General features: G+C 39.9%; 1 protein-coding gene across 1 annotated transcript in view; it reads right to left on the bottom strand.

Annotated features, from left to right (window-relative positions):
* gabbr2 (gamma-aminobutyric acid (GABA) B receptor, 2) overlaps nucleotides 1-27,571 on the bottom strand; it is a 154,272-nt gene that overhangs the window by 89,409 nt on the left and 37,292 nt on the right. The window contains exon 2 of the mRNA XM_034545526.1: nucleotides 20,962-21,099. Within this exon, the coding sequence (XP_034401417.1) occupies nucleotides 20,962-21,099 (138 nt within the window). The remainder of the gene's footprint in view (nucleotides 1-20,961; nucleotides 21,100-27,571) is intronic.

Raw genomic sequence — 27,571 nt, 5'->3', positions numbered from 1 at the left:
GCATGCGGCCGAGTGCATCGGAACTACACGCCCTGTTGACTGCATATCCCTCGCTGCCGCTGAGCTACTGACCATACCAGCCATTCACATGTGCATATATGACACACTTACACAGCACACTTTCATCCATGCACACAAGTCCTTAAAAAACTCCCAATGACAAAAATAATATTTAAATCATGTCTGTTTCACACGTCTTGTGTTAATGTCTGTGTAATTTTGTTACAACCTTCTGCATCTAAGTTGTCGCCTGTTTGTATCTCACAACTGAAAAAAATCAATTAATAAAAGAAATGTCTGTGAAATATTGATTATGGCAGCTTCAATACGTTGATTTAAGGGATTCATACCACATATAAGTGTCTTTGAGTATCACGAAAAGCGCTACATAAATTCTATGTATTATTATTATAATATATTTTTTTATATTAAAAAGGTTATTTATTTTTGTAAAAACAGTTTAGCACAGTTTCTTGATCGCTGAAGCAAAAGATGCCATGACAGCACTGCAGCATGGCTGGAGATCCAGTGACTTCGCAGACGAAGCTTGTGGTAGGCAGGCCACTGTAATTGGTTATACATCTTTGAAAAAGCTCCCCTGAAGTCAATATTACTCAGACCACCAAGCCCATTTCCCTCTTTCACTCTCTCCATTCCTCCATTCACAAAAAAAAGACAATAAAGTAATCCTGCAGAATCATTGCTCTCACCCTCTCCTCCCTCATCTTTCCTTCTCTCTCCATTAGACGGCTAATTTGATTTGCAAGCTATCTCTTCTCTACTTTCAGCAAGGGTAGACATGGCCTTGGGATATCAGCCAAGAGATGAAGAGGCGCCTCATAACACGCGTTTACCAACCAGCGGTTCCCTGTGACAAGCATCTTGCATTATTTACGTGTGATTATAGCTTCCGATAATTAATAATTGTAGGTTTCTTAGCAATTCAAAAGTAATCCTCACTTGTTATGATGGGTGGTATTTTTTTGTATTGTACTACTGCAGAGCAGAGTGGGGGGCCAACTGTGTGCAGGTAAACTGAGTCACTTTAGGAACAATGTCTGTAACTATAGTGACTGTGGTATCATTGGGAAGGTATTTTTACAGCATTCAACTCTGACACCAACAGTGACTTAAAATGCTTTCCAACAAATGTGGGCTTTTTAAATAAGTTGCCGACTGGGTTAAACTTGTTCAGTGGTACAAACTGCTCTTTGCTCTATTTGTGTGAGGTTCTTGGGATGACCATTCATTAGTGTACGAGTACGGTACAGGAAATGAATGTGGTCAGCAGGTATATACGTAGCTCTATGACTAGCTATAATTATCTAATGTTACAAATTTGCTTTTCCACTGTAGAACCTTTTTTTGTACTCATGGAGATTTACAAAACTAGTAGATGCTCCATCCTACAGTCCATTAAAACACTGGCAACTATTCTCTCAGGAGCACAATGTGTGAGGTTGGACATGTCCCATTCCTCCAGATTCAGTTTTTAGTAACTCTGCGATGTTACTGCCTGTACGGCTATCCTGATGTGGTGTTGTGATGTGGTGCGACATACTCGTATAGACTCTGTGTTCTGGTTTTCTAACCGTGCACATAAGGAAGGACTACTCTCTCTGCGTGGGGGAGCAATGTTTGACACGTTTCGTCACCTCTTTGTAATTCCTGGGCACTAACTACACTGTTACATCACTCATGTGTCGGCAGTATTGAGTCCGGATTAAATAGCGCCGCTCTACAATATACGGCCTGTTGCTTGTGAAATGCCATGTTGTGATTTTGGCAGGATCATGTGACAGGCCGAGGTGTCACTGCTGGCCTTAGCTTAGAAGGCAATAGATAATGACATCTAGCGTTACAGGAGCGGAGGAGGAGGTTGTTTGACACACACACCAGGATTCGAGGCAATTTAAATGACATTTAAAATCAGTTTAAAACAGGATTCTTTTTTTTCCTTCTAAATGTATTGATAGTAGTCGCGGACATATATAAATACACTATCGTTTTACAAAATATCTATATTTTTCACACAGCCCTACACATTACATGCACATACATGTTACTAGCATCAAAAATAGTTCCGTCTTTGAGCTTTTTGAAATCAAAGCGACGAGTCACGCCTTTCTTTGCCGTCACACTATTTCTTTCCACGGATCATTAAGCATAGAGCACTCCAGAAATCACTTGGAAGGTAGTGAAGTAAAAAAGGGAAGGCGGAAAATGTGTGCAATGGAAATGGTGAGTAAGAGACAAGCAAACAAATGGGTTTAGCTATAAAACATTTGACTGGATTTCATAACTGCAGCTGCATTATGTTCATTACACACAGCAATTGCAAGACATGCTTTGCTGTGTCAAGTGGAACTGCACAGGGATTTATTTTGGGGGAAAGGAATTACGTTGTGAACACAAACAAAAGCACAACAGCCACCACTCTTGGCACTCCAGTTGTCTAAAGTATTTTATTATAATTCTTTATGAAATGTTATTATTGTTCCAAATGTAATTTCTAGTCCCCATAATAACTAGAAATTATAGTTACCCCTTCTGGTAAAAAATGGATGAGCCCAGTTCCTCTTCCCCTCTCTGATACTGTGTGTCAAACTTGATGCTCATTTGAACAAATGATGGAACAATATAAATTAAATTATATTGATTATGACAACCACTGTTGAAAAATTACATTTGTATGTCCTCCTTTCAAACAAAATGATGTGATCATGCTACAGTACTTTTTAATTCCACAATACCACCTGTTTTCTACCTTGTCTAGACATTACAACAAACAAACAAACAAACATATTAGGAGTTTCTTGTAGGATATCCCATTTTCTATAAAAAGTAACTGTTCTTTATTGGGGCCTTGCTCTCTAGCCATCTGCCTACCTACACTATGACACAATCTCTCTCCAAACAAACTGGATCAATGCAGTTACAGATAAGTGAGACTGTAAATTGGCATCTATTTCAACTAATCCACTTTGGGTGAGTCTTTGGGAATCTTCTTTATAGCAGGCCTGCACCCCGAACACCTTTTTCCTTTCTTAACATTTGCAGCTCGTCTTTTCTCTTAAATTGAGGACATTGGTGTAAAAACAATGTATACATTTCTTTTCACATAAATATGGAGATAATGTTACTGCAATTACAGCATGGGTAAATGTGTCCATATATGCTAGCCATACTACACATACAACATGCATATATATATATATATATATATATATATATATATATATATATATATATATATATATATATATATATATACTAGTTTGTACTGCAATAAATAGCCATTAGAGATAGTTAGATACATACAATACATTTTGAAATAGGGATATAATAGAGAGAAATACATGGACAGCCTTGAACAGGGAGAGAGCAGACAGTCTGAAGATGTCTGCCCACATAAAACATCTCTTCTGGGGCAACGAGGCCACTGAGACTGGCCCTGGTGCAGCATTCATCGCAGTCATCTGCTTTAGCCAACACATTGTGATTGCACTTTGCAGTAGTATTGACTTTGTGTTAAATCCTGGCCTGTCACAGAAACCCACAGCAAGCACCTTCTGCATTTGTTCTCCACCTCTCCCACCTTGCTCTCCCTCCCATCCTCAACATCCTCCTCCTGCCAAATACTGTGATAGATAGATACACCGTGGCATTGAAAAGCCTGTTTTGTTTCCCACATTGCAGCCTAAAAAATATCTGGGAGTAGTAGTTAATGAATAGCTCCCAAAAACTGGAGAGACTTCCCAACTACTGATGGCATCAGCCTCAGGGCAGTCACAAAATAACTAGAAAAAGGTTGATTAATTGAAATGTGCAGCATGCTTTGCATTGAATTTAGATATGGCACCTGTCCTTGAATGACAGTAATGGTGTTGTGGCTTAAAAATATCCAGCCTCGGAGATTCTTCTCTAGACCTTGGGTTCTAATTTTCATTTGAAGAATCAAGATTGTTTTGTGCAACTGGAATTGCATCTGTCCATCCGGGGAGAGGGATCCTCCTCTGTTGCTCTCCTGAAGGTTTCTTCCCTTTTTTCCCTGTGAGGTTATTTTTGGGGAGTTTTTCCTGATCCGATGTGAGGTCCTGGGACAGGGATGTCGTATGTGTACAGATTGTAAAGCCCTCTGAGGCAAATTTGTAATTTGTGATATTGGGCTATACAAAATAAACTGAATTGAATTGAATGTTGGAAAGAGCCAAGACAAATAAAGTTACCTTTATATGTTTGTTCCGTCTATGGTGACCCTGCTTCTAAATTGAATTGAAGTCATCAGGAAAATATACTAATGCCCTTGCTGACACATCTAAAAATCCATGAACACAGACAACATGTATGCATTTAAATATGGCAAAGAAAAGGTGCATTCGGGCTCACTCAAATACTTTCACTTTCCTGCCTTTTCTCTAGTTTCATGCTGTATTAGTACCTTTATTTGATATTCACACAGTGCATTACTGTGCTTTCCAACGTTTCTCACCCTCAGGGGAGGCTACACTTGCTGGTTTCTCCAGAGAGAAGAGAGAATAGCAGATTCCTCCCCACTGCTCAACAGCCATCCAGTCCTCTGGGCAACAACTCTGTCGCCTTCTTGCTTGTCAGAACACCTCTTTGCCATGCAAATTGTTTTGTTTTTTGACGCTCTCGCTCTTCTCAAGCATCTTCTTTGAGCAAAAGGCAAGTTTGGAGGGAGAAAAGAGGTCTTTTCTCCACATTTCAAAATTCAGCCTGAGCCCATGCTGATAGGGGGAATGCTATGTCCTGGTGGATTTATGACTACAGGGTCAAAGGGTTTTGTTTTCCAACGGGGGTATTTTTGTGAGTATGGAGTGGACTGTGTTTAGCTGGAATGACTGTTAGAGTCATTCACAGAACTGGGTAGTTTTGATGAGTGCTTCCCAAGTTTAGTGATTGATGTATGTTTCTGAAATTGGATGTATGTGTGAGTAGGTTTCCTTTTTATGTCAGAACTGTGATGGTCTCCAGGAAGACCTTCAGGCCACAATACTGTAGAAATAAAACTAATATCTATTTTTTTTTCCTTTTTAAATTATTTGTGTTTACACAGTTTCGGTGTCTTAAATAATCTGACACACATGCATGCATAAACAGATGAACACAATACATGTTAAGTTTTGTCTCGTAATTATCAATTGCCTCCCAACTACCATCTTCTTTTCCATCTCTGGCTCTTAATTTCATCTCTTTATACTACTTTATTCTTACTCACCTCCACACCGAGCCAACTTGCATTCTGTGTGGATATGTGTGACGGTTTGGAGCTTTGAGCCGAGTGGAAGCATTGACCTCCCTGGAGTGTGGCTGGAGGGTGGTTAGCACCTCCCCTCTGCGACACACGTTTACACAGCCTAAAAAGCCAGCGTTAACCCAGAAGGAACCCTAAGGTGAGGCTGAAATGAAAAAAGATTCTGCAACGCAGGGAATACAGGGGCCACACAAAAAAAAACTATCCAAAACCGAGAATCACTCCACAAAAGTGTTTTTACAATCAGTCAACAGGCTATAAAACAGTAAGGAGAAATGTTTCTGGTAACCTTGAACAAAATGGCTTAAAATATTGAGTTGTAATGTTTAGCCCTAAGAAGCTGTACAAAGAGTATAAGACAGCCTTGATTTTCCAGACAACATTTGCTAAAAATATTAATTGACAGACTAAGACAAAGCAACAACAAATAAGTTAAAACCAACATACAGGAAAGTCACAGAACTATTGAGCTTATACTGTAAGAGTTGGAAGATATGTTGAAAGACATCCAACCTAATATGTTCTTTGTAGCAGTGACCACTAAAGTGGTTTGTATGAACTATTGCTGGTAAGAAATTCCAGGAAGCCGGAGGTTGTAAACATAATTTCTGTACCGCCCATAGGACTGCACGATTCTTGATAAAATGAGAATCACAATTTGCAAGTTTTGAAACCACAATTCTCTGAGGTTGCTGCCACAGTCAGAACGCGTGAGGTGAATACAGTCAAGTCATTCAACGTATAATAATATCTCTGGTAGAGCGAACATACATTTACAGAAATGTTAGTGCTTGGTGAACATTAGAAAAGCTAGAGGCTGGGTTTGAGTCTGCCTCCCACAGAACCACGACCAAAGATTGGATACTCCTTGCCCACCTCACAGATAGCTTCGTTGCTAATTTGATAGGTTGAGTGTAAGCAAAGTGGTCTGTAAAGCCTTAAAGCGCATTTGTGGATGCCACAGCAGCAACAAATTATGAGTATTCATACTAAATATGCAACTCTACAAAAAACATGGCAGAATCGAAACGTGATTGCGTATGTGCCTAAATCAAGATCTTTTAACAATTAATCATGGAGCCCTACCTGAACCATATACATTTATAGTTGCTTTTGCCTTTTGCTATTGCTAATTAGCTATTGCTAATAAGAGTGAAAATACACCCACACCGTGACATACTCATATCAACATATCATCACAAGAGACACAATCAACCAAAACATGGAGGTAATCAATAAAATACCTTTCTTTCCCCGCATATTTGTTTTTTGGAAGAGGACCTTTCAGTGGAGCTACCAGCCACACACCTCTCTCTCTCCGCCTTTCGCTCTCTTTTCAATAAGCTGACCATGATTATAGTGCCATACAGCGCTCTGTTGCAAACGTGATGTGGGTGTCAATGCAGCCGTTCCCACACTCAGCATGCTGGGTAGATATCAGCGACTCATCTCCAAGACACAGGTTCCAAGGTCCTTCAATGTGAGACAAGCTATTAGGTCTCACAGTATTTCTCTCTCATTGTCTTTGTTTGAACTCTCAGATGTCATTGCTTTACCTCTACGTTGGTTTCCTGATGTATAGATCTATAGATAATTTCCTTTAATGTGGTTTTGTAGAGAGTACACAGGTGGATTCGGTGGCCAACATGCTGTCTGTATCAATGTCATATAACCATCTAACATCATATCAAATCAGTGCCATATAACACAGTGCTTTATTCAGCTATATTCTGGCAATCAGCCATGTGGATACATTGTAGCTCAAAGCTTATCTCAATGTATCTCTGATTTGGTAATCACCAGAGAATATATGGTCTACTAGAATCACACTTAAATATTCCAGTGTAGTCACATAAATGTCCTTCAGTTGTGCTTGTTACTTGCTTACCATGTGGATGAGTGCCAACCCTCTACAAGGTGTCCTACCTCGATCAACTGTTCAGTTGCCATAAGGAGAGGCCGTAGAGCAGAAGGCACCTTGATCTAGTTATCAGTCACTACGGTGTTAGAGAGTTTAGTGGAATAAATAACCATACTGGGAGTGAGCCAGGGTTTAGGCACTTATTTGGGGTTTAAATTATACTACCCAAAGAATTGTATTATTCTCTGTCCTTTTGGCAATACTTGGTAATCACTCTTAGACACAAAGCAGAAGAGACAAATAAGTAAAGGAAAAGAAGAAAACTGGAGCTAAGTCAGTATCCACAGCACAAGTACATGAACCCTTATCTGTATGAAGACAAGAGTCTACAGCGAAGGTATCTGCTCTGTGCTGCTCTACAAAAGTACAGCAATGGTTTTAACGCCAAAATATCCAAATCGACAGTACATGACAACGTTGTGCAGGTTTTGAAGGAATTTGGTAAAAAGTATTAGTAATACTTATTGGTAAAATGTTAATGTTTTACCTGATGATAAAGTTCAATGAAAAGTTAACACTTATTACAGTACATCCTAAGGACGACAGGATAATGAAAATCCTTCCACTAGTTTTTAGACAATTCACGCAGAACCACAAAAGCTAACGCCATGGTGGCACAAGAGTAACTGTTAAGGGATTACCAAAGGTCATGAGGATATACTGTCTGGGGAAAAAAAATGGTATTGGAACAACTCCTAACATAAATGTCTGTATCAATCAATGGTTTACAGACCAACATTGCCATAGAGCCAAACTAAATATCAAGTCTCCAAAAGTGTGTCACCGGACATATTTATACGTATGTGTGTATAAACATATTGTGCGTGTAACTGCTATTTGTAAGAATCAAAAGGTACATGTCAGCCATCCAAGTGGGAAGCTGGCTTAAACTATGTCATTCCTACCTCAGCACAGCAAAGATGTGGGTGTTAGTCTTAGAGCACTGCAACTGAAGGAAAATTAATTACTAAGGGTCTGAGTCAATCAGCCATGGATTTTCAATTACTCTTCGAATAGTGGCCATGAAACAGCATCAGCTGTGAAATATGCTGTAGAGAGGTCTGAGAAAACAGGAACCAGCCTGGGGATTCATTTCAATGAACTGCCCTCAACACACATTGCATTTTTCAATGATGGCATCTGATAGCATCTGACCTGTGCTGTGGAGGGCCACTCCATTGATCAGGGAGAGACTAGAGAGAGAGAGAGTGAGAGAGAGTGAGTGTGAGAGAGAGAGAGAGAGAGAGAGAGAGAGAGAGAGAGAGAGAGGTGGGGGGGGAGGGGGAGAGAGAGAAAGAGAAACAAGAACTGTGTGAGAACTTGCCTTAGGGGAAATGCAAAGTCCCTCCAGATATACAGAAACCTCTCTCCCTCTCTTTCATGGCCTCCCTCCATCTCACCTTAGCTCTCTTCTTTACTCTCACTGACTTTTCAATTTCCACAGACCGGCAGGGTTCAAAAGGCTGGCTCAAAGAGGACTGTACATTTTTAAAATTCCATCTCTTGGGTTGCGAGGGAGACATGGCCAGGTTCTGAGGTGGGCTGTCAGTCAGACAAGTAACATGAAAGACCCCTGAGCACGATGACACCCAGACCTTTGTTTTCTGCAGCGCAGTGTTACACTAAGCAAGTGGAGGAATATGGGAGAGCTTGAAATGAGTGTATACCGTATATTTAAACTTGTTGATCTTTTGTTAATTAATCTGATTTTAATAAATATATTTCTACAGGGAATACTTCTTCAGCTAAACTAATTATAATACAATGCATTGTACCAAATCGTATCTAACAAATTGCTATCTCTTATTGTGTCTAAATGCGACACTTGAAGTAGATCAGTATATTGATGACGTTGATGTTCTTGCACTTTGGTGTTGTACACACGATTTAATTATTTTGATGGTTCTCTCTGGCACCCAGAACATTTGATTATGGTTAGGTTCCCGCATTATTGTCAACTAATGTCTATAGGATCCTTCAAACCAATTTGTGAATGAAAGTTAGTTTGGCTGAGAATTAACCAGAAGAGTGGAGTTGTAACACAAACAATATCTGTTCTTATACAACAACTTCTTGCTTAGTCTGAGCCTCCATTTTTGTGAATAACTTGTATTTGCTTTTGATTTTGGGAAACTGTGATTGATACTGGGATTCAGGGAAGAATAGTGTGACATTACTCAGAGGATACATAAGTATGTTAAGGAAAAACACTGGTCAAAAGAATGGATCATCTATTTTGTCCTACAGATTATAGCCCACAAACAGCAGAGACGTATAGCTAAATACTGACGAAGAGAACTTTACCCCCATAATCTGCAAATATCCGTTTAGAAAGGCAAAGGCTTGTGTTCAAGGGTTCACTGCTTACACCATAATTATACCAATTAAGCAGATTACTCCCACTGTTCTGTCGCTGGGGGAAATGGAAGTAATGCCACAACAGAGCCTGAAATTAAAGTTTACCTCTGCAGGATAAACACCCGGTCCAAGTTAAATATCTATCCAGACCCCATGCTCGCTCCATCTCTCAGCCATGGAAGCAGGTTGGAGAGTTCAAGGAGTAGGGGGTCGTTGTGGATGATGAGGGGGAAGGGGGAGTTGTTCAGAAAACCAATCGATGGACAACAAAAATATTTCACACTCAACCATTGTTGTCTTTTGATAGCCCACTATGATTTATCTCTGACGTGTTGACTGTAGTAAGTCTCCCACACTTCCTTGTGCTATCACTCTGGATCATAAATCATCATCGTCAGTAAACCATTTCAAGTTTGAATTGGGTTTTTCTTATTTTCATGCCCCATAAAAGGCTTGACTCTGTGTGTGGTTTCTGTAGAGGGTCTTAATGACACCACAGAAAATGTCAAGATTATTATGGACCAACTAGTAAACCAGATAATGTGTGGTTGACTGTATTTTCTAGTGTGAGTCTCTGTGTGTGTGTGTGTGTGTGTGTGTGTGTGTGTGTGTGTGTGTGTGTGTGTGTGTGTGTGTGTGTGTGTGTGTGTGTGTGTGTGTGTGTGTGTGTGTGTGTGTGTGTGAAAAAAGAAGAAAGTGGCAGTGGTTACTTTCAATTATGTCCTTATTCATATTTAATGGTGTTTATTGGAGCTTAAGGTCAATGATGGTGTGTTTAGGTGTGTTTCCTAACACTGAGGGAGGCAGCTGGCGTCCCACTGTTAAGTCTGTGCTGTCTCTTTAAAAATGCACTGCGTTCCACCACAGGGAGCGCTGACCCCCCCTGGCCTTAACCTATTGAGCGGTAAATATCAGGTAACATGGCCAAAGAAATCCCTCATCTCATAAACTTCCTTTGCATTCTCCACCTTCCAAAGTGATCCTTCAGATTAAACATAACAGTATCTGCTTCATTTAATTAAATAAATACATGTTGGATCACTGAAAATTTGGAGCAGTGTATTGATTTCTAGCCCAAAGCACAATGTATTTATCCTCCTGGAAATTCAGATGAGTTGGCTGTGATGGATTTTGTTTCAACATGAAGATTTATTAATCAAAACAAGAAGCGGTTTGAAAGGGCCAAGTGCCATGCTGTATGAAGGGAATTTGAAACTGTATCAGTATTTACGAAGATGAACAATTCCTGGATTGTTTTTTTGTTCTTTACTGTGAAGGAATACCTGTATGTCATGCCTGATTTCATACAAGTAATACATGAAAGCACTGTCATCAGTTTAAGTAAAAAAGCAAGTGCTGGTGCTCAGTAAATACCAAAGGAGACTTTGAACGGTCAATGAGGTTTTACCCTCAACTGTAGGAGACCATTTAAAGATAGGATTTTAATGGAGAAAAGAAGCAATCAATATGCAGCATAAAAAACATATTTTTATATTTGTTTTGACCTGTCAGGTGTAGGAAGTACCCTATAGATGTCTCAAGGAAGGAGAGTGCCATCACTCATATAATTTAGAGCGAACTTCGAATGATGTTGTACAACAAATGTATTTTAAATGTTGCATCTAAGGGATAAAATATAAGCCTTTCTCAAACACTAAAGGGAATCTGCCATTGTTTCACAATAGCTCACAACAGCATGTTGTATCGACTAAAACACTGAAGTGAATTCTAATATGGAAAAGAATTGCAGTAGCTGAAAAGAGGACTGACGAGAAACAGTTCTGATGCATTTGGATGTAGGAATACTCAGCGCTCCATAAGTCAGACACAAACTCGCTTTTAGTGCCACAGGGATATTTATTAATGTTAAGGTTGGTACAAGTGAGAATGCATCTACAGTACCTAGTCAGTCAGAATGTGTGTGTGTGTGTGTGTGTGTGTGTGGGTGTTGTTGTTGTTCAAGGAGATCAGACCATATGCACTCTGAGCTTGGTCCAAGCGAACATTCTGCCAACCTGTGGAGTTCAGTGAACGTCAGGTTAGTGAATTGATACCTGGGCTTGTGTGTGTTTCAGATGCTTAATCTTTTGCGCGGATCAGTGCAAGTGAATTACGTGTCTTTCTGCATGTTCATGGGTCTACCTGTGTGCACCTGTATGACTATGTGTGTGTGTGTGTGTGTGTGTGTATACATATACTGTATGTGATGTATGTGTAGATATCAGTGTGTGTGTGTTCTTGTGTGAGTAAGACAGAAAGGTTCAAGGGCAGACCCATTCCACTCTGTACTAACGAGCTAGCTGTGCAGCTCTGTCTGCGTTGTCTCTCAGGCTCTCCTGCTTGCAAACCACTAAAAGGTTTGAATTAAAATTTTAAACAGAGCTGTGCTGTGCTGCCTGCATCTCAGGACATTTATATATAAAACACACTTCACTAACTGTGAGTCATATAGCTTTTGTGTCAAGTCGGAAACCCTTGCTGTGTCCTTAAAGCTGAAGAAAACAGCTCAAATACGACTTCACGTTCTACAACTGGTTTCCTCTCAGTTCTGGAATTAGCATTTAACACGCGCTCATCATAATGCATTGGTTGGACATACAGCTAGTCATGCTATGGTGTTGTGTAGTTCCACAGCATCCATGTTGTGGCCGTTTCAGTGGAGAATCGTGTATGTGGACTGTGTTGGGACTTCAACACACTAGTGCAACAGATTTACTATTCAGGGACCATACTGTCAAGCAACATGTTCGTAGTATAGTCCTAAAGATGTTCCGTTTAATAATACACAAGATAAGCAGCTGCGGTGTTGCAAATATTCTAAAACATTATCTGCGTAAAAAAAAGTCCCATTCTGCAAAATGTGTTATTTTTTCAATGACAGATTTGATACTGTAAACATTCTGTACACTTTATTAACTGATTTGAAGGAAAGCAATATACAAAATTGGCCTGCTGTATAACAATGTAATGGTACCATGGAAAACCTTAAAGGTTTCCATTTGACAACAACCATTTCCATATTACATGTAGAAACTGCTCAGTCATTTTGAATATGCACATCATGATGCCAATTTAAATGTAAATGTGAGGCTGCAGCTACAAAACAAAAGATACATCTTTTGACAAATGTCACACTATAAAGATAGCACAATGCAGCAGAAAGCATGTTATGACTATTCATAAAAAGAGTTTGCAAACCATGTATGTCTGCTCTCTGAAACAAGTACAAGCCCCTATCTCTGCCAGCATAATTAGAATATGGGACTTCCTCATGCCAAACGCTTCACCACGTCTTCACCAATTAAAGCAATTTCTGCTTTGTGTGCCCAAGGGTTTCTGGGGCCCTTTGAAAAGTAGAGGGTTAGAAAGAAAAGGAGAGAGCAAAAGATTTGACATGGAGTGAGAGAAACACGTCAATGTTAGTGCAAGCCTACAACAGCCGGCATGCACATTTCTGCTCCTACATCTGTGCATGTAATGGGCACATTTCATTTATCCATCTGAACAATTGTTTGCCTGTTGGAGACTGAGTCTGAGTGGCACAGCTGTTCAAAGAGGACACCAACTGGCAGTGGGATTTGTGATTTGAGAGGAGAGAAGCTGTTTGCTTACTGTTCGCCATCTCTCAAAAGAAAAATAAGTCTTGGAAATCACGTCAAATTTACCCACTGGCAACAATAAAGAGGAATAAAGCAGGTTAGAATGGAGTGTACACACGCGGCAAAGTGTTGAATTCAGATTTATTTCTTAGATAGCACCGTGTCCAAACATGGAGGCCGCTAAAGTCAACGTTTAAGGCTTCATTTGAGATGATAAAATAGTCAATAAAGTCTTACAAGTTTCACAATGTGTTTGCAGGTCATGCAAATTAGTGTTTTGGTCGCCTAAAAACATCTTTTCAGAATTGGATTGTACTTATTTCCACCATCTCGTGTCACAAAGATGGCGACGGCAAAACTTTTTAAATACAGTGTATGGTTCACATGGAAGAACAGATGTTAGTCCTAAAAGCACAAAACAACCACGTAGCGTTAACATAGCCTTAGAGGCGAAGCTGATGTGGCCTGAAGAGAGAGAGACATTATAATTCATCGGCACTTGCAGCCGTAGACCAACAAGAAAAGTATTGATATGCGACTGCACCAATAGGGAGTGAAAATATAGCATTGAGCTCAGTATCGACCTCAAGGAGGCTTAACGTTTCCACATTCTGATGCCCGATAAAGCGAAAGAGGATCATGTCGGAGGAAAGAGAGATAGAGAAGAGTGACAAAGAGGAAAAGGAATTTAATCAAGTAAGGAGGTGCAGAGAGTGTTCAAGCCTTTCTGCCTGGATCTGGTGTTTGTGTTACAGTTTGATCACTTGAATGCAATGTGATCAAATAAACAGTTCAGGCAGTGTAGTTAGTAGAATTAAGGTAAAACAGACATCAGGAGCACAGATGACCACCATATTTCTGTACTGTGCTACATTTAGCAGAACATACATTTAAAAGTAACATTTTGGAATTGCTGTGAACGATAGAAAATGTTCTTTTCTTATTTAAATCAGTAGTTCTAGCACTTTAATAGCATGAGGCTTATCCTCCTGTGTGGTTTGCTAGTGTGTCAGTGTGTGTTTATACGTACCTGTGTGTAGGATTTGTATTATCCTATAGGCTGATCTACTGTAGAAGTCAAGTTATTGTATTACTGTATATGTAAACTATACAGCAGGGAAGGAGGATGGAAAGCACTCTAATGATCTCAAGAGTCTTTCTCTCTTTCCATTTCCTCTCTCTCACCCACTAAGTCTGTCCTCATCTTCCATCTCTCTCTTCTTTTTCTGTCTCTGAACGGCAGTTGATGTTTCAGATATTGGTGAGCTGTGTCAGACAGTTAAACTGCCCTTTATTGATCGCATAAGCTTCACTCTTTCCAAGCAGCCGTTATGGTTTTAATGGCTTGTAATGGAGTCGGGTCCTCTTTTGATGTCCGATTGCTCGGAGAGTCCGCCATTGTTTTTTTATATTGTTTCAAAGGATCCTCCTAATGCTTCCTCGTAGAAGCACAACAGAAATTATATATATATATATATATATATATATATATATATATATATATATATATATATATATACATACATACATACATACATACATACATACATACACACACATAGACATATATATATATATACATACATACATACATATATATATATATATATATATATATATATATATATATATATATTGACGTCAACCACACAACCACTGGCATAGGTGACATAGGTTTTTTTCTCTTTTTTACATTCAAGCACACTGGCCTGACTTTCCCCATCACTCCTCCTCCTATTGCTTAAATCATGTCCGTTTTACCTCATCTTTTCCTCCTCCGTTGCTTTTTTTTCTCTACATTATGCCTCCAAATCGTTTATTTTGTCCCATTTCTTTACACGTTTTCTCTTATAGGATGTTCTTGTTAAAAGCTTTTTATTTTTATCTTGAAACTAAAAGTTGTATACGCCCAGCTAGCTCTTCAAAGTGCTATGGACTCTATGACCTAAATAAGGAATATCAAAGACTGGAAATCCCAAAAGAGAACAGAGAGGAATGGGAAAAGAACCAGGATTTGGGGGGCATAAAAAAGAGTTTTCACAAGATGGGTGTGTACGGTAAAGTCCCTGTGCGAATCATCAAAAACAAGCTTGAACTATGAATGTGTATAGTTTGTTTATTGTTGCTGGCAGGTCTTGCACCATCATTAGTGCCGTGAGTATGACGCACTTATTTTCTTTTGTTTCCTCCTTCAGAAAAACTACTGGGGAAGTGATAGTACTTGAATGCAAGGATGAAATTCAGCATTTATTCATTGTGTATTCCTATTGAATATGTCTCATAGACCTTGGTGTCAAAGAGATCTGTCAGTGGTAAAAACAAAAGAATTAGAAACTGGTTTCAAGTTGTTGTTCCTACTTCCTACTAACAAAACAAAAGATGTTCTTTCAAAGCTCTTGTTCCTATGAACTAGCATGGTAATTCAATGTGTGACACCAACAGTAGCAACCTATTAATGGCTTGCATTCAACAAATGTTGCTAATTACTATGTTTCCTGTCAAATGGCGCACATTTAGCACTGCGAATAGGTACGACAGCGTGCACAAGCTCAGATTTACAGAACATGCTGCTGCAGTGACATTCACAACAAAAAAAGGTCTGATTAATGCACAGCAAAACATATCATTAATATTCTCTTTCTGCCTCATTTTGTCTTCAGTGATAAAAAGGAGAACATTGTAATCGACTCAATAAGAAATTATTGTCTATTGTCCTGTGCAACAGGCTTCTTTGTCATTAAGCTTTGCTTCAAATATCAACATTTGCCTATGAACAGTCTGTCCTGTATAAAGGATTTTGAGAATAAACATCTCAATCCAGTTTGTGAACCAACATTAATCCAGAGTTGGACAGGTTTAGGTAGAGTAAGGGACACTACTTCCTGTTTCCCCTGGGTCCAGAAGCTTACAGCCGGTATGAAAATCAGGCCTAATTGCCTTTCTTAAGCATCCTGTATTTTTCCTATCCTGTCCCAAGTCACTCTCTCTCTCTCACACACACACACACACACACACACACAAATATTATGGTTTGGGTGAGTCACCTAACCTTAGGAGGACAGTTTATATGACTTGTAGTTGCCCACAGAGAAAAAACCAGCACACAGCACAAACAGGTGAACCTTAATTTTACTCATAATGTTGATAAATGATGATCTGTTGTGATGCTCACACCGTCCTTACACTCACAGATTTTTGCTTAAACTTTGAAAGTCATGAAATATTGATAGTATACACAGGAGGATTTTACGTAAGTGAGGCAGAATACTGCAGAGCTTGGCATCACATGTTTTATTGAAGCATCCAGTGAAGCACTCAGGGAGTGAGAGAAAGAAAATTGCAAAAAAGAAGACCCTGAAGAGTTGGTGGAGGCTTAAAGAAAAGGGAATGCCGTACGTCAAGGATACAACTTTGTTGGTTTAATGAAGCACTGACAATCGATACAGCAAGTGCCGAAGAAAAATGTACTTCATATACAGGTAAATATTAGCTCCATGTCTTGACAACAATACCCAGAGAGGGCACATCCACATTTTCCTCCCTCTATACATTTACTTCATTATTCAGTGTTCCTAAAAGATAAATGATTCAGAGGTTTTGCAAGCTCTAAATTGAGGCACAGGACACCTCCAAATATCTAAACTCTGACACGTAAACAGAGGAAGCTGATCTTGATCAAAATTAAGTCTTTGAAAGTGTTTCCATTTAAACTCAAAAGTGAGTTTGCCTCCTCTCTGTAACTGTGGGGAAACATTATTAAAACCTGCCTTTTACGAAGTGTCTAAAAAAATAAGCAATTTTGTAGAAATAACACTTGTGTTCTTCTCAAGAAGCAACATGATCAGGAAGCATAATTTTTCATTACACACTCGACATGGCTGAAAATGGACAGCCATGTTAGGCCTAATTGGTGAGTGAGAGGGGGCGAGTGATTAGCAGGAGAGGGGTTGGGGCTATTTGTCGGAACTCAAGGAGCCATTTAAAAAGGAAAAAGACCCCACTGCTGTAGTGAGAAAAGGACCTCTCGTAAGTTAAGAAAAAGGGCAATGTGAGTGAAGCATGTTTACTGGGCACAGATTTCTGTGCCAGAAAGTATTTAAAAAGCTCGCCAAATGCTTTCTGGAATTATATAATATCATGTTGAGGAGAACACATGATTAATCACAGACCAAGATGGCAGCCAAGAGGATGGATTCAACACTCATTGTTTTGCGGAAATAAAACCACAGCAATCAGTGGCATTTGTGACTGATGGCAGCTCACAAACACAGCTGCGTCCTGCCCCATTTCTTTGAATTTCAATGTTACGCTATGACAGTCCATGTCTGTCCCTGTGTTTCTATTCCTCCATCATTCCCTCAATCCGCTCCTCGCCATCTGTCCAATGGCCCTGGTAGCATTCTTATCCACCATTTTAATTTGCTTGTGCAGTCATTTTAGCACGCAGCCAGCAATGTATTACACAATGTGACTGTAATGCAGAGCAAAGCAGAGTTGCTCAGGGAAGGAGGTTGACAAACAAGCCACTTCAACAGCATCACAAGATATGAGTCAGAATCAGAACGTGTCAAACAGATCAATCCGTAGCTACACAGAGCCTAAAAATGTGCTTCTGGCAAGTGAAGCTTAACTTGTGAAGTACTGTGCATGCTGCATGCACCATGCATTTTGCATGTTGCATGCATTGTGCAGCGTCAAATTTTCGTTTTTAGTCGTTTGATATTATGTTTTTCTCGGGGTGGCAATGAGTGCCCCATAACCTGAATTGTCTCCAATTAAAATGTTTGCAGAAGGGCGATTCTTACCACTAAGTAGCTGAGCTAGCACTAGCAAGCTAATCTGTGAGTGTATTCACTGCCAGCCGATCATTATTTATTTAGTTATCATACAGGCAAACCCATGGAATGGGTTTGACAATATTGATTTATGTAGTTTTTTTTTTCTTCTTTTTTTACAATGCACACAAGTGAGTGTGCCGTCTTGGCATTGTTGGCATTGGGCGGCTCCCTCATCATTTTCTGGACAGACAGAGTTGGTTCACACTAAAAGTCACACTTTAAGGAATTATGAACATTTATGATGTTATGAACATTTATGGTGGATAAAGTGTCATATATTGGCGGCAGGTTGGCTTGCTAAAAGTCAGTGCTTTTCTTAAGATTCCCATTGGTGGAATATCAAGATACCTTGCCTTTTGCCTTTTTCTAATTAGGGAGGTTTCAGGATACATTCCTTTTAGGGCACTTTTCCACCTGCCACACTGGATACTGACTTTTAGTCTCAACATATTGGCTCTGATACTACCTTTCTAAAGCCTGTTCTGTTTTAACTACAAGTGAATGCATGGAGAGTTATGAACAGGTATGCAATGGGAGTTTATTTTTGTTGAGCCTTTCCACGCTGACTTCATTAGGCATCAACACTGATTGAAAGCAATTCTTTATGGTCGTATGATTAAGCTTTTTCCAGGAGTGGTAGTTCTCTCAGCTATCTTTACTGTAGATAGTATCAGGGAGCTGCTTGTTTTGATGTGGAAATTATGTGATTGTTAAATCTGGCCCATAAAATCACAATGAAAAATGCTCTATTTCGCTCCACGCCAACTCAAGTCTCACTAGTGCCAGGGCTGGGTAATAAATATACAGGGTGACACAAATCAAAGATTTAAAAACAGATTATCACTGATAAACTGATCAACTAAATGTTGCAGGATGCAGGATCAAAACTTCCAATTATTTGTTCTTCCTGTTTGGTTGTCTCTTCTCATGCCCTTCCTCTTAGTCCTTCTTTTCATTTCCTCCATCAGACAAATGCATTATTTTAGCAGGAGCAATGTCTAACTTTTTGTCCGTCTCAAAAAACACTTTTTTTACGCATATACACAATCGCACAGATTGACACACATACCCAGACACACACGAGATATAATCAAACACACGTTTAATAGGAACTCATGAAAGTCAATGGGCTTAGAGATGAGGCAGAGAGGCTCAGGCCAAGAATCTAGCTGGCAGGTGCAAGTACCAGCTTGATAAGTACATGATAGATAAACACACAGGTGCCAACTCACTACGCAGTTATGCTCCATAGAACAACCAATAGCTATCTGGCGTGTTGTTTACATCCACCGCCGTGTCTTTCTGCATCTCTCCAGTGCACCTTATAGTTGCTTGGTGAGTCATATACTCTGATGAGAATGTTCTTCAGGTTTGCAAGGACGTTTTGCATTAGACATAGTAAGCTAACCCCACACACGATCACAACACACATGCACATACAAGTAAGACAATTAGGTCTGATATGATACTACAAATACGTAGCTATGTGTGTAGGCACCCATTTAAAAATGAAACGAGTCAACATTGTGCTGGACAGTTAACTGATGAATAAATATCTTTAGATTGCCCTTGCAACTACACGCTTGTTGCTCTAAAAGAAAAGAAGTTTAGTTAATTTTGGAAACAGCAACAGTTCCCCTGACCTGAATACAAGTGGCATCTCCTTTAAACACAGGTCCTTTCCTGTGTTTTCTTAGCCATTCACCTGCTGACAACATTATAATGTGTATTTGGGATTGGTCTGCCTGTGTACTAATAGTGAAATGAGCCTTGTTGGTAAAGTGCTCTGGGGAACACATTGTACCAGGCAGAATGTTCTGTAGAGCAGGAGATTGCTAGTGCACTTCTCACAGGTAATCACTGACGAACAAGCCAATAAATAGAGAAAAGAGCATCCACACGTACACACTTGCACACCACCCACACAGACAAATACCTGAGAGCACTTAAAGATCAACTGTGGCTTGTAGCCCTCTTTCTAGACTGAGATCATTACCACTGAAAGGAAGTGAACGCAGAAACAAAAAATTACTCCTCCTTTCATTCTCTCATCCTGACAATCTTATTACTTTTGAGTGACCCTGACAAGACGAGCGAGCAGAAAGGAACATGAAAAGCAGAAGATTCATGGTAATTGCAAGTGGGGTAAATATGCCACGGAATGTGACATTCAGTTCAAAATGCAGCCTCTTGAAGTTTGCTATCTCTTCCAAGCCCAAGCTTCAGTCCCTTCTTGTCTGTGTCCGATAACCTTTGTAGGGTTTGCAGCAAATTAAATGTATTCGTTGGAAGGAAGTATTTCCCCTCTTTGGTACTGCAGAACAGTAGAGTCTAAGTGAAAGAAACTCAGGGGGTCAAAAGTTTACAGTGTTTGCCTACAGTGGGCAATTATAAAGCTCTACTAATTTAATGGCAGTCATTTAGCAAGCAAAAGTATAATTGAGTGGTAAAATCTATTATATGAATGTCTAGCAGGTAATTAACATTGACTGGTCGTAAAACTTTGATTAGCTCAACACCCCAAACACATATTTTCTGCTAAATCATGTGAGACAGCGTTTCACTTTGAGGAGAAGCCTTTACAATTAGAAGAATGTGTTTTCCTTCATATACAAGTCCAACTGCATGTTGGAAGTTGAGCTTCTAGTGCCACAATGGGTTAAGCCATTTTGACTCTGTCTGATCGTAAAATGAGGGAGGATTCTACAGATTAGAACAACGGCAATTAGACATCACCCTGGCAAGGTTAATGACGGATTAAGCCATGAGTTGGGACCCCTTTGAAATCCCAGGAAGTATTCTGCTCACTACAATTTGAAGGTACAATATTTTTTGGAAACTCAATTAAGTAGCAAATTCAGAGGTTCTGATACACAGAAACCAGAACACTGTACACACAGTACATGCAATATACCACATGCACGCATACACGCCAATGCATGAGAACATGTACAGTACAAACCCTACCTGCACCAGATTCCAGCCCTCCAGGGACTCTGCGATGATGGAGGTCACAGAGGGGCAGACACCACCGAAGATCATCAGGTGTTTGGGACCGTAGCATATGGCATCAAAGAAGGCCCTGAGCCCCTTGGCGTTGTCACACTACAGACACAGGGAGGTGGTGAAGGGAGAGCAGGGACACAGGGAGGAAAGAGGTAGACAGAGAGACACAAGGAAAAGAAAGAAGATACATTTGAATTAGTTTTTATTGTAAAAACCAGGAAAAAGTCAATTACAAAAGAAAAAATCTAAATTGGTAAATTGTATCTCAATCCCACAACTAAACATATCAACAATTAAAGACAATTTATAGATGTTTTCTGTTCTTTTTTTGTCAATAGATTAAGTAAGGTAGTTTGAGAGATTATTCAAAAAAGTAGGGCGATACTAAATACCTTAATCTGTGAGTCAATGAATCAATAATTACAAACTGTACAAAAAAAACTGTTCACTGCTTACACGGTCATTATACTCCGACATGAGGGATGAACCACAAAAACAGTGGACTCACGAGTGTCAGTTTATTGTAATGTATACCACAATGAGACATTCAAATAACATTAAATAATTACACTCTCTAAGTGCTGTGGCATATACTAGCATACAGTAAATGCATGCTTGTGTGTGTTTGTGTGTTGAGACCCTCATGTAAAACGGTTTATCTCACAGGCTGCGAGAGCAGACCCCCGCTCGGATCCAGTGCTGCAGAACACAGCCATTTCAGATCACTATGGCAACCGGAGGAGAGGAGAGTGCAAACGGGAAAGAGAGAGCGCAATAAAAGAAGAAGAGAAGAAGAAGGAAAAAAAACAGTGTAGATTCCTATTGATTGCTACATGAGCCAGCTAACAGGTTTTGTTGCGATTCCCTGATTTCCACAGTTTGCAATGATATTCCCATCAGCAGTAAACACTCCTCCCTCAGTCCTTTATTATTGCCACTCAATTCAGGATATATTCCTGTGTGGCTGGCAGATAGATGGACTGACTGACTGAATGGCAGGTGGTGTGTGCGTGTGCGCCGGCTGACACACTCCCTCTCATCTGAAGAGTTATTTGACCTTGTTAGCCATCAGTCGGCAACTGAATGAGATTTCCCACTGAACAGCAGCACAGCCGGCCTTTCCGCAGCGCGGATTGAAAAACTCTAAATCAAATGTGGAGGAATGAGCCTCCGAACCAGGCATGTAGGATTGTGCAGTATGTTGTGATCTGTTGGTAACTTTATTAGGAGCATGGCAGGTATAACTGCTGCAGCCTTGACACATATTATGTTCTCCTCTTGTCGCGTCCATTGTTTTGAGCGGAGGATGATCGTTTCGAAGCCCTAAATTGAGGAAGAGGACATAGACGACTTCGCAAGTCACACTTTGAGCCGCGACAGCAATCTCTCTGCATCACACTCAACCCTCCACAGTCCGAGTCATCAGACTCCCTTTGTGTGAATTCCTTTCAATGTTTTAAGTAGGAAATCAGGTGAAATCAAGGCTTTCCCCAGTGCATGTATATTCATGCTGATAGAGAACAATGTATGCTGCAACGTCAGTGAGAAATAGACCAGATCGTGGATATGCCTCAGGTGAAATGATAGGGAGAGAATGCGATTAGACACAGTGGGGATTCCTTATCATGGCGACACAGCTAAATAAAACAGCACACTATTAAAGCAGATATTGCATTAGCATACTCTTATCATTCATTTCTCTCCAGCTGGTCGTAACAAGGAGGTTTGTAGGAATTTGTTTACCATGAAACAGAAAAGAAATGTGGGCAACTAAATTAGTCAACTTAAGTACAGTAAAGCTTGGAGATATTGCAGGTTTAAGCTGATGTATTACCTAGAGTGTATATGGGTAAGTGTAGATGGTAAAGAATAGTTATATTCCTCACTCCCTCTTTAGCAAACTGTTTTACAGCATTTGTAAACAGGGGATGGAGAGACAGTAACAAGCTACAACAAACCATTATTTTCATTATAGATTAACAATCACAATTACATTATTAAGTAATTTTTTTTTAAAAAGTGACATTTTTGTTTGACGAATTACTTAAACAATTAATAGTTTCAGCAACTAATCGCTTCAGCTCTAATCATATAAGTAATTTTCTCAGATGAGTATGGAATCGCTCATCTGAAGGGAACATAAGTAATGGAAAATCAACTAAATGATGTCCTCCAGCCTTTTCATGGAGGAATGGATTGTAGAAAAGTGAGAAAGCAAAGCAGCTTCAAGTAAAGCTAAAAATAAAGAAAAAAGCAACCTTTTTTCTCTTGTTCTCTTTTTGTCCCCCCTGCTTCATTCATCTTCTCCTACTTTTGCCGGGCACACATGCACAAACTCTGTTGTCACTGCTCACAGAGCCTTGACCAGTGTGTTGTCATGCCAACAGTGTGACTATCCACACTTTGTGCGCTAGTTGAGGGAGGAGGAGGCCGCGGCAGGGCCGGTGTAGCGATGGTTATATTTAGCCTCTCATTAGGTAGCACGACCACTCAGACATTAATCAATACTTATTCAGCTATATAAACACTGTAAAGTTTGATGCCAGATAGACAAAGCAAGACAGATGGGAGAGAGGCAACGGAATATAATGAGACAAAAAGAGTAAAGAGGGATGAGGGTAGCGAAGACGATGGTGGGAGGATGGGGCAGGAAAAAGCAGTTGAAAGACTGAAGTGAAGATGTATTATCCTGACATTAAGTGCGCACTAATAAAGCCGAGCCAACCAGTGTTATAAACCTGTCCTCCATTATGACACCACAATGCAGTAATTCCTGACTCTCCATGATGCTCAGCTGCACAGTGGGCCCTGCACATTTGCCTACGGTCCATCAAATATGGAACAAATATTTTATTATCAAAATCTAAGGTTATCTTATATCGATTATAGTTTGAATCTTAAGATCTTTTGTCTCTTTATGAATACAAGGAGAAGTAGATGAGTCTATCAGTACTGAGAACATTATGTATTTTTTAAGGATTCCCAAGCCAAGTCACACAGAGGTTGGTACAGGCTGTATCTTACGTCCCAATTTTCTTCAAGAAATATGCTCGAAACAAGTTTGAAAAAGGGAGAAAAATATAACTATCCGGAAAAACCAAAAGAAGTTCTGAGGAAAAACTGGTACATTGAGGAAGGCATAGCAGCACTTGACTCCCAAGTTGAGCAGCAAGAAATACTACAGCATTTTATTTCCCTCTTCCCCAGTCGGAAATCTAATTCCTGGCATTTGGAGGCCATTTGGAGCAGATCGATGGGGTTAACACCCGTAGTAATCTGTTTGACCGCCTTGGGAGAGAGCCAAGAAAGGTGTGTGTGTGTTGATGGCGGAAGAACCTGGAGCTGGAAACTCAAGAGAGGTATATAGCCGTTTCTAATGTTGTAAATCCATAAACAGAAAATGTACTTTTCGGGTGACCACAGTATGATATCTTGCAGCTCATATGCACAATGGAAACGAAATTGAGTTTTACTTCAGTTGCTGGATTTATGAGCGGAGATACCATATTCAGCCTGCATTGCAGTGAGTTTGCACTACCCTAACCATTTAGAGACTACAACCGCTGGGACAACTGGCCAAGGAGGAGTTTATTTAAAATGCCACTCAGTCCTGTCTCCATTACATTTCCTTCACTCTGACCTTTGCTAAGATTCATCCCTATTGATTTATCATTGTATGGTGACATTAGCCTACTGTTATTGTGCTGCTGATAAATCACACTCAATTAGGCAAAATGTGAGGAAACAGCTGCCCAGGAATGATCTCATGTTCCCATTGTAATAATATGCATCCATTACGTTCTTAATCTAAATTCAGTCAGGTCTTGGAGAAACAGCACATCTTTAAAGGTCAGCATGCATCAACGCTGCTTTTCCGAAAATAACTTTAAACATCCCAGCAATAATAAGTCCCTTTGGAGGATTAAAATACTTTTTTTCTCAAGTTTAACCGCTAGAGTAGATTGCATGTATTCTTACATCAGATAGGCTTTATATATAAGCTCATCTGAATGAACATGATACAAGGCCGTACTTTACATGAAGAGAAATTCACTTAAAACAATAAAAAAAACTGTTATAAATTTTTTTTAAAAAATCATATTTCTTGGGACAATCTTTTTTTTAGGCTTACCCATTACTCAAACCCAAACACTAGTTGACAGTTAACTAATATATTAATAACATTTCCTGAGGTGAACGAACATGCCTTTCCTACAAAGCGCCAGTCACAAAACAGCGTACATGTACCACAAGTCTATCCTTCACAAGGTAATGTGGGTTTCTGAACCAAAACCTTCCATTCTAACCAGCACCATACGTAGAACAACCATGTAGGGACCACCAGAGTGTGTCTATGTGTGCGTTTGAGCGTGTACATGTGTGTGATATGGTGACAAGGACAAGAGCTGATCAGAGCACCAGGCTGGTGCTAACCATGATGAAATGCCTTGTTAGCGCTGCAAACACAGGCAGCTGCACCTGTCCCTCGTCTAATGGCAAATTACTGCACCCAAATCAGCAACCTGAGGCTCAATACTGCACACAAGCACGCACATACATGCACTCAGAAAGAGAGAGAGAGACTGCTCTTCACACTGTATTTATTCATGACAAGACCAACAGCACAGGTGATTACCGAGGACAAAACCCACAAGAATCCCAACACAGAAAGCATTATCACAGGTTAAGATTGGATGTGTACATGTTGTTGCCTCATCTATTAAGAAAATGTGTTGTCAATCACCCACAGTTGTATACTGTGTGTAAAATAGAGCTGTATGTGTGAACATGATGTGTGCGATAACGTTACTTCTGTTCATCCAATTAACAGAACCGGCCACGAGCAACTTCCAGCCTCGGCTTCATTTTGTTCTGTAATTATTTTTCTGTCCTTAGTCTGTAAATCTTACTTGTAATGCTTCACTGAGGAAAAATGCATCACAATGTTGCTATCTTGGAGACCCCAAAACACCTTGAACAAAGTAAGGAGACGTATGACAACCCAGAGACACCACACACACACAGAATTGAGAAAACGATTAATTCTCGTACTTGTTGTCTATAATGCACAATGTGATAAATAATAAAATACAGCAATACTTGGACATTGGATAAAAGGAGCTCCAAATATTTGTCAGCGTAAACCCTGTCAATTGTACCCAATGCAATGCTGTAATTTACTTCTTTGCACTGTCAACAGAAACATACAGCACCGTCACTGCCGACGCCCCCAACATCCATCCTGCTCCCATGCTCTATATATTTTAAATCACGTCCTGATGTTTTGAGCATCCTCTCAGCAGCAGTGCAGCAGATGCAAAAAGCTGGTCTCCTCTATCGGCTACGTCTGCCTCCTGCATGCACTCATCATTGAATTACTTCCAAATCTCCCAGCCAGGAGAGGAAATGTGAGCCCGTCTGAATCCAGCGTTTGCTGAAACATGTGCTTGACATTATGAAGCCCTATAGAGTTAGCAGGGTGCAGCCGATAGGTCAGATCTAAAGGAGATTATCTATTTCCCCATGCACAAACCCTACTAATCCTCTAATCTCTGGCATGGCTATCAATACCAACTGCTGTCGAAGAACAAGTGGAGGATGTTGTGTATGAGAATCAGTCTGCATTGGTTTAGTAAAGTTGTACTGTTCCATAGTAAATGTAACTGTAGTCTATTTCATTGTCCCAATTATATTTTAATAGAGCCCCCTCGAGTTCATTGAGATCATTCATCTGTCAATTAAGGTCAACACTCCCCACTGCTAGCATCCTTACACACGTAAGAGCTTCAAGAAGCTAGAGCTAGTTGTGGTCCATCAATGAGGCCCTGGGCCAGTGGTTCTCAACCTTTTCAGTGATGTATCCCCTGTGAAATCTTTTTTCAGCCAAGTACCCCCTAACAAGCGCAAAATCATTTTTGGTTGAAAAAATATGTAATACACAGCGTTGTGCCATCCGTGTCTGAATTAATAGAGAATATATTAATTCAGTTTATTAACGTACACTTATATTTTACTGGATATTTATTAAATAGCTGATTTTTGAATGGATGACAATTTTAAATAGATTTTTTTTTAAATCTCACGTACTCCCATTTGAGAACAACTGCCCGAGGCAATTGAGAGGTCCACTGGGGTGTAACATGTCACCCAATTTGCTTTTCTCTTTCTAAATAACAAGGAAGACATGGCTGGCAGGTAATTCAAAGACATGAAGAACCAATGTAAAAAAAAAGCCATAGCCAAAGCTTAAAGTGAGATACAAAAAGAGGGCGATAAAGGACGGAAGAAGAGGTGAGGAGGAAGCAGAGTCGCATATGAAGCAAGCATCAAGGCTCCTTGTGGTAACATTTAGACAGCGGGCCCGGGAGTATACGAGGAGAGTACACATTGATTGAGAGAGAGTGGATGATGTAAAAGTGAGAGCAGGTTGAAGTGATGGAGTTTTTTTTTTTTCAATCTGTTCTCGTCACATTGCATGCATGCAACACAGAGAAAAAATATTGAGGAACTTGTCTGGGGAGAGACTGGCCTTTAAAATACTCTGCAACAGACTGACTGAGTTGCTCAAGTT

This window comes from Cyclopterus lumpus, chromosome 11 (genome assembly GCF_009769545.1).
Source record: "Cyclopterus lumpus isolate fCycLum1 chromosome 11, fCycLum1.pri, whole genome shotgun sequence".
Lineage (NCBI taxonomy): Eukaryota > Metazoa > Chordata > Actinopteri > Perciformes > Cyclopteridae > Cyclopterus > Cyclopterus lumpus.
The sequence above is the reverse complement of the archived record's forward strand: the minus strand, read 5'-3'. Positions and strand labels throughout refer to the sequence as shown.